This window comes from Buceros rhinoceros, unplaced genomic scaffold, assembly GCF_000710305.1.
Source record: "Buceros rhinoceros silvestris isolate BGI_N320 unplaced genomic scaffold, ASM71030v1 scaffold16875, whole genome shotgun sequence".
In the NCBI taxonomy this organism is placed as follows: Eukaryota; Metazoa; Chordata; class Aves; order Bucerotiformes; family Bucerotidae; genus Buceros; species Buceros rhinoceros.
The window spans coordinates 1,358-9,534 of NW_010413587.1; the positions used below are offsets into that span (position 1 = coordinate 1,358).

At 36.4% G+C, this 8,177-nt stretch overlaps 1 protein-coding gene across 1 annotated transcript in view; it reads left to right on the forward strand.

Annotated features, from left to right (window-relative positions):
* Window positions 1-188: 188 nt before the first annotated feature.
* NFXL1 (nuclear transcription factor, X-box binding-like 1) overlaps window positions 189-8,177 on the forward strand; it is a gene marked incomplete at its 5' end in the record, with an annotated part of 42,324 nt that continues 34,335 nt past the window's right edge. Inside the window, 9 exons of the mRNA XM_010136812.1 lie at window positions 189-359; window positions 713-822; window positions 2,897-3,030; window positions 4,703-4,881; window positions 5,050-5,211; window positions 5,300-5,400; window positions 6,558-6,672; window positions 6,875-6,999; window positions 7,942-8,064. Coding sequence (XP_010135114.1) covers window positions 189-359; window positions 713-822; window positions 2,897-3,030; window positions 4,703-4,881; window positions 5,050-5,211; window positions 5,300-5,400; window positions 6,558-6,672; window positions 6,875-6,999; window positions 7,942-8,064 — 1,220 coding nt within the window. The remainder of the gene's footprint in view (window positions 360-712; window positions 823-2,896; window positions 3,031-4,702; window positions 4,882-5,049; window positions 5,212-5,299; window positions 5,401-6,557; window positions 6,673-6,874; window positions 7,000-7,941; window positions 8,065-8,177) is intronic.

Sequence of the window (8,177 nt, forward strand, 5' to 3'; positions counted from 1 at the left end):
AATGCACAGTAAAGAAGAAAATACAATTTATCTCCTCTTGTGTGGTATTGAAAATGTAGCACCCTGTTGCTGTTAACATAAAACTGGCAAGCTCTTTAAAGAAAAGGAAATTTGAAAGTATGTAGAACTCAATGTAGTGATATGATTAACTCATGGTATTAATTATCATTAATCTGTTATCTTAACAGAATTATCTTCACAGAAGAAATTTGAGGAAATTAAGAAGGCTAATCAAGCTGCAGCAAAAAAGCTAGTTGAAGACCAGTTTAGCTCCTCATCTGAAGATGATGATGAAGATGCTGAAGTAAAACAAGGAAAGATTTTGGCCAAAACATTTACCATTTACACCAGTCAAACTGGTAATTTTTTTTTTTATTTATTGACTTTTATTTTGGTATGAAAGCACAAACAATGCTGTGTTATTGGCTGTATATTAGATTTTTTTTCCATAATTGCAGGGAAAGCACTTTATTCTTATGTCTTGTATTAAAAAAATTTGTTGCCAGCAATGCATGCTGGCAGTACTTCATGCCTTTTTATGCAGAATCAATAGTATAGTTTTGAAACTGTCTTAAATACTTCTAATACTGTGGTTTTGTAATGCTATATGACTGAACTCTAAGGAAAAAAAGTGCTTTTACAGCAATCTCAACGTGTACAGAATAGCAGGTCAAACATTACTGATTGCTTTAAAAATCTTTATACTTTAAAGATGGAGATGCAAGTGAACTGGAACGTACAAGACAGTACATGAATGAAGCTTTTCAGTCGGGGGCTATGACATGTCTGATCTGCATTGCTTCAGTTAAAAGGAACCAAGCTGTAAGTACTTTACAGTGGTCTTTTAGAATAAAGCAAATATAACTGCCTGAATATCTTCTGTTTAATTATATTACCAGGGTAATTCTTGGGATTGGTAGTTTTGAAATAATAGAATTCTAAACGCAATTTTCAGTGTCTTTGGATTTTTCAAACACTTGTAGGAATGCGTGCCTAAATATACATAGCTTGCAATCAGAATATGTATTTTTTGACATACGTTTACTACTGTAATGTAAAATAGTTAATTTTAAATTTTAGAGAGTAGCAGATATAAAAATGAAGTGCTTAAAGGCTTAGAGGTGTGTATTCAACAAGCTATGTTATAGCAAACACCAAAGCAAGGAATAGAAGGAAGTTGGGAAATATTGTTAGATTTATAGTAGGGCAGCTGCTCCAAATGCTGATCAGGTGAGAGAGATCACCTGATGGCGTGTCTGAGCACATTGTCTTATTTCGTATAGGTAAATTTTTTGTGGGAGACATTTCAGGACATAAATTTGCTTTTATTATTACGTATCAACTTCCTTTTGACACTGACAGACCCATCCGTCTTTCTGTTAGTTACTTGAATCAAATGCGTTTGCAATTTTTTCTTTAACATTATAAGAAAAAAATGTAGAAAATCTTTGACTTCTTAAGCTGGATGTACATGGACCACGAGCATCCAGTGAAACTGTAGTCATTGACTTCTTTTTAGAAGGAAATACACCATCTTTTGTATGAATACCTAACATACTTAATCTGTATTTTTTCAGACTTTAATGTATTCGTTTAGCTTGTTTTTTAAAGTTCTGTGTTTCTTGATAGAGTTAGTCTTGTCTCAGCAGAAGTGAGATGATTTGGCAACCTGGAAATCCTTTTGGTTTGTTAGTTATCTTGAATCTGTAAAGCTTCAGCCAAGTGTGTTTGTTTACTTAACGTCTCCTTTAGCTTTAGTTTTGGGAAGTTAGTTACTGTACTTTTAGCAACTTATGTTGTTGATTTTTGTCCTCTATAAGTTAATGGGGAAATTTTTCTTGTTTCCACAGTATCATTTTATAACCATATCATAAATTATTAAAAAATTAAAACCGGAAATTTTCTGCTGCATCTCTTACCAAACTGTTACAGTCTTTCTAAGCTGACAGTTTAAAACATCAATATGTGGAAAGTACTAAAGTCATAAAACCACATTTCTGTTGATACTGATACATGATCATACTCAAAGTGAAGGATTGTGATTTCACTACAGAAATGACAAAGAGAAGTGGAAAGAAGAATATAGAGGTTTTGTGATGGAGACAGGATACTGGCAAAGTCAACTCTCTCTTAAATGCATTTGCTTTTAATTCTGTTCTGTTTTATACCTCTCTTGCTCTTTGAACAGAAGACACTAGGTTGAAAGCCACACTTTTAATCAATCTTTTTCTTACTAACATTGTATGTAACTACTAAAGTTTAAAAGTGGGGAAGAAACGTTTTTAGTACTTTTACTACCAAGATGTATAGAGACATACCATATGGGACAGGGAGAGAGGTGGAGGGAGAGCTGGGCTTGTTTAATCTGGCAGAGGGATGATATGATTGCAGCCTCTGTCTACTTGGAGTGGTAAGAGTCATATTTGTGGTGATAGGTTGTGTAATATGGGGTAATGGCACAAACTGTGGCTTGGTTGTTGCAGATTGAGTGCTTGGAAGGTAGTGTGACACTTGGAGTACTTTGCTCAGTGTGGTTGTAGAGTCCCCATCCTTAAGGATTTTCCATCTTTGTTAGGCAAAGCTATGACTAAACTGAGCTATGTTGGCAATAGTCCTACTCTGAGCAGAAGGTTGTGCTACATGACTTCTAACAGTGTGTTTAGATCAACATTTCTGTGATCATGTGAGTATTTTGGGCTCCATAAGCCTTTGCAAAACTTCCCATAGGAGCAGGAAATATTATAGGTATGAGTCTGTAACAGTAAACAACAGATACAATCGATCTTTGGAAACCCATTTTTTAAATGGAAAACTAACAAGCTTCTATTTTTTTAGATGTTATGGATGGAAACAGACACCTAATCTAAAGCGATTGGTACTTGTGTCTGCTCTTTAGGTCTGGAGCTGTTGTGGATGCTTTTGTATATTTCACCTGGTGTGCATCCAAAAGTGGGCCAAGGACAGCCTTTTCCTTGTGTCTTCTCCTTTGACAGATAGTGATTTTGGGAAGAAAGATTATCCCTGGCCATGGTGAGTTTTTCATGATACATTTACAGATGCTTCTATTGTGAAACGTATGTGGACTGGAGTTACTTTAGAAGGGAATGGTACTTGTAAATTACATGCACCCCTCCAAAAAAAAAAAAAAAAAGAGTTTAGAAGACTGATTTTTCTATTACTTTTTTTGATTTATTTTTAAGTTTTCATTGACATTATTTGGGAATATTTCACAGTGATATTAAAAACCTGCATCAAATTTGTTTTAACCTCTGAGAAGGTAACTTAGCTGTCTCAGCTTCTAATATTTATTTCTGAATGACTTTACATATTTGTTTTTAAGATTTGCACCATTAAATAAATAAATAAATTGAAAAAACAGTTACAAAAATGCAGGATTTAGGGTTTTGGGATTTTCTTTGGTCTCTGTATAAAGCTAGTCTTGCAGCTTTACATGACATTGTATAAAGAGGAAGGTAACATTGTGGCTGCATGAAAAATAAAGCTTGTTTTTTCAGGAGGTTTGCATTTGAAAAGTCATTCAGGGTTTCTCTGTGCATGTTTGTTCTGTGCTTTATTTGCTCAGTTACTTTCATGTAGAAAAGTGCAGTAGTATCTTTGAGACACGTTCCTCTATCAAATTTGGTTGAAAGCATCTGGTGGGTTCAGAAGCTGTATTAGTGTGGGATTTCAAAGAGCAGGTTTGCTTAGGAAATAAGGTATTAAAGTGTCAGCTGGCAGTGCCTGAAGTTGATAATGCTTATTCTACTACAAACTAGTTTTGTGTTTAAGCATAATGTTTATAATGAAAAAATTTCAAGGCAAATAGTATTTTATTTAACACGTGACAAAACTGCAGTTACTATGGAGAAATGGTTTATGGCCTATAATGTATTATATAGGGGCAAATTGACTTTTTATTTGATAAAAATAAGTGCACATGTCTTTCAAAGCTTCTGTCCTGCTCTGAGGAGGAGCTCCTTGTCTGTTATCTTTTGCCACTGTAGACAGAAATGGGAGCTGCTTTGTTTCTCCTTCCTTGTGTTGCCTCCCTTGTCTGTGGCTCACACCTGAAAGCCTTTGGGACCTGTGGCACTAACAAGTTCCAGACCTTTGGTGCCTATCTACCTTTAGAAATAATGGGTTTTTTCAATATCTGATACTATCAAGGATAACAAATAAAGGTGTGCATCCTATACTGTCTTAAGATGCTGAACTGATAAAATCTAAAATCTTTTATATAAAATTTTAAATTTTATGCATAATTTTAATAGCATCATTAAGCTATGTAAAACAAGGTTTATAAATTGCTACTGGTAAAAAAGCTTTTTAAATTTTTTTTTGATTGGTTGTATTTAAGTAGGTTAACTCTCTGTTGCATACGTTCATTTTGTATTACTTGCCATAAAAATTGTTCTGTATGCTTGCTATGCTCATTTTTTATTATATTCTTAGGGAAAAAAGATTGCAGTGATAGAACAATGCCTTAGACATTCTAATGAATGTATTGAAAAATCTGGCATATAGCACGATCTTTATTGTATATTATAAATTTAATTATGTAGTTATTGATTACAGTAGTTTTAAAAATGTTCTTTGGTAGGCTGATAACAATCTTGGGAAACTGAAATGATGAAAACTGCATTTCCTTTTAAAAAATTATTCCAAAAATTGCTTTTCTTTTCACTCCCTTTTTCCCTTGTAGTCCAAAATGTAGGTTTGAATACAAACGGTCTGAAACTCCCAGTAGGTATTACTGTTATTGTGGAAAAGTGGAGAATCCAACTCTGGACCCATGGCTGGTTCCTCACTCCTGTGGTCAGATATGTGAGAGGGAATTCAAACCTTCTTGTGGTCATAAATGTTTGCTGCTTTGTCATCCAGGTAAATCTATGGCATCTTGTGGTTGTGTGGCCTGTATCTGTGAAGCTGTTACACACTTTTACTCAAAACCTGCTAACTGTATTGAAAATTCTTAAGAGTAAAGCAGATGTAGTCAAGGCTGCGTTTGCTGAATGGCCATTAGCAAGATACTCTTTTTCCTGTACTTAGGACCCTGTCCGCCTTGCCCAAAGATGGTCACAACAACGTGTCACTGTAAGAAAGCTAAGCCAGTGCCCCGAAGGTGCAGTGCCAAAGAATGGTCATGTCGCCTGCCGTGTGGACGAACACTGCTATGTGGACAACACACTTGTGAGAATTCCTGTCATGCAGGTAGACCTGCCTTCTTATTTCAGAGGAGTAGTAGTTTTAATTGTTAAGATGAGCCATTCTCTCAATGTCACTTCACAATTACGTCCAGGAGATTGTCAGCCTTGTCCACGAGTCAGTAAACAGCGGTGCATCTGTGGAAGACAGACAGCAGAAAGACTTTGTGCAAGTCCGCAGTGGCAGTGTGATCAGGTCTGTTAAAGCTGTCCTTTTTTAGCTTATTTCTCATCTTTATGAAATTTGATGACTCTGTGTATTAAGGATTGGAGAAACTCATTCAGTAAGAAAATTATTTTACTTACTAAGTTTTGAAAGTGCAATCAAAAATATAGGCATCGATGTTTGAGAATGGATCTACTTGTTGACCCAGTTCATTTCTGACAGTAGTTAAACTGTCACTGTTCTGGAATTGTGCTGGAGTTAAACCAGCAGTGAATTTGACCTTGCATATTCTGTTTTCATGAACTTGAATTTGAAGTTTCAGCTGCTGTCTTCAAAAATAAGCGTGAAAACACAGCTTAGTAGATAAAAGTTTCGTGCTTATTTACTGTAAAGTGTATTTGCAGCCCATTCTTAGGGCCAAGGCTACGGATTGACAGACTGTGAAAAAATGAAAATAATTTAAAAAAATTAAGTAACTGGGAGGAGGTTGCACCAGGAGGTACTTGATCATTACAATCCCAGTAAGAAAGGCACTCAGCCTCAGTAAATTTCTGATTTATTTCAGCTAATGCTTTAGATAAACGGGGTATAATATAAATAATAGTATGGCCCTTTACCTGCTGGGAACCCCAAGCTGTTCAGCATGTGGTGCAGACCTCATCTGAAGAAACGATTACCACATTTTGGTCACTGAAGCTATAGTAGGATTTCATTACAATAAAACAACTCTGTTCATCTTTACTGTCAAACATAAAGGATGTTCAGATAACTCCTTGCTGCGCTTTCAGATAAAGGCAAGGACGTGCAGGAGACGTAATCACTGGTACCGAGTGGGAGCTACCTCCAACCTCCCATGCTGCACTAAGTTTGTCCTGTGGCGAAGGGGTATTTACAGCACAACACAGACCTGAAGGCCAAGCTGTACGTGCAGCACAGCACAGGCCTGAGACTACTCAGGTGACCTGTCTTATCAACCACTAACTTCTAAAGAGTGATCTTCTAGCCAAGATCACTGCAGCGTGATCAGTTTTATTTGGAACTCAGTGAATATAAGATTTCCTAATAAGATTCAGAGAAAGCTGAATTCCATCTAGATGTCTCTCATCCCTAGTTTTTCCCTTTGTATTGCTCTGTGTTGGTGTGTAGTTCATTACATTCCATTCACTTGGTTTCTCTGAGTTTTCCAGGTGTGTGGGAAATGTTTGCCTTGTGGTAATCACACATGTGAACAAGTTTGTCATGCTGGTCCCTGTGGAGACTGTCCTCGCTCTGGGAAAAGGTCCTGTCCATGTGAAAAAACAAGTAAGCTGGGTTTTTTTTGTTGTGTTAAATTACGATAATTTTTTTTAAAAAAGTCACCCATTCTTTGACAGTCAGTACTTTAGGTTAATTCTGCTTTTAAAAAAACGAGGATTGGCATTTGAACTCGTATTACACAGTGCATTTTTTTCAAAATATTTTGGCTTATTTTTCTAAATGTTTGTACTTTTCTCTCTTCATTTAGAGTTCACGTTGCCTTGTACAGAAGATGTGCCCACCTGTGGTGACAGTTGTGACAAAGTTCTGGAATGTGGCATTCATAAATGTTCACAGCGCTGTCATCGAGGTCCCTGTGAAACATGCAGACAGGTTAGTCTTCCTGTAGCAGGTTCACTTTTTGTTAACGTTTTTAGACTATATGCCTGAACAGTGCAAGTCTCCTAAGGAAAATGAAGTCATAGCTATCACAAAATCTATGTGAATCTTTCGGTTCATTGAAAGCAACACACTTTTTTTTCCCTATTCCCCTCCCGCTCCACACAATTCTGAATTAATGGTTGAGCATTATGTATCTGAATTGAGGTGTGGATGAAGATTTTATTGTTCTGGCTTAGTTTTGTTTTGTTTTTTAAGTAATTATGCCCTAAAAGACACTTAATTTTTACCCAGCTCTTCCTTGCTGCTTTGTCCTGTTATGCTCTTTATTCATTGTTGAAATGGAAGGTGCTGTGACATAACAGAATTTTCTTGTTAGTAAAAAAAATAATGTTTTGGTCTGCTGCGGTCTGGCCTATAAAGTTGTTTCTGCCTGCTCTCAGTTGTTTCTTCCTGAACCAACTGTGGCTACAAAGTCTATGGTGATAGCAGTGAGCACGTGATAGCTGAGATGAAAGTCATATAGACCTGCTCATCTGCTTCTTAAACTACCTATGTATGTGATGGATTAATCTAGTTTACTGGGCAGGAGATGTACTTTTTCTGTATGAACTGGTTTTGCATTTACACTTGACATCTTGTGCTGTGTGCTCAAGTTGGCTCCCTTGAAGGGGCTTCCCTCTTGGTGAGACTGAGGCTACAGTGAGGTGCTGTCTAGAGCCCAGTGTTTGTAATACTGCCTCAAGGTCCCCAAATAGTTATTGCACAGATAGGTAATCTATTCAGAGCATGAGATATACTTCCTGTTGTGATAGAGCGTTGTAAAGTTATTCTCCCATGAGCTTTTCTTTACAAGTCGTGGTAGAATGTTTTATTTTTCACTCTTTGTTTTGTATTAAAAATACCCCGCTTTTTTTCCCCTATCTTGCTGCCCAGGAAGTTGAAAAACAGTGTCGCTGTGGAAAGCACACCAAGCGCATGCCATGTCATAAGCCATATCTGTGTGAAACAAAGTGTACTAAAATTCGTGATTGCCAGAAGCACCAATGTAGGAGAAAGGTAAGTGTCCAGAGAAGATCTTTCTGAAATATACTGCTTAGATAACATTTTTTTAAATTTAGGTATATTATACATAAATCACATCAATCTGTTGATCCACTTCATGTTATTGT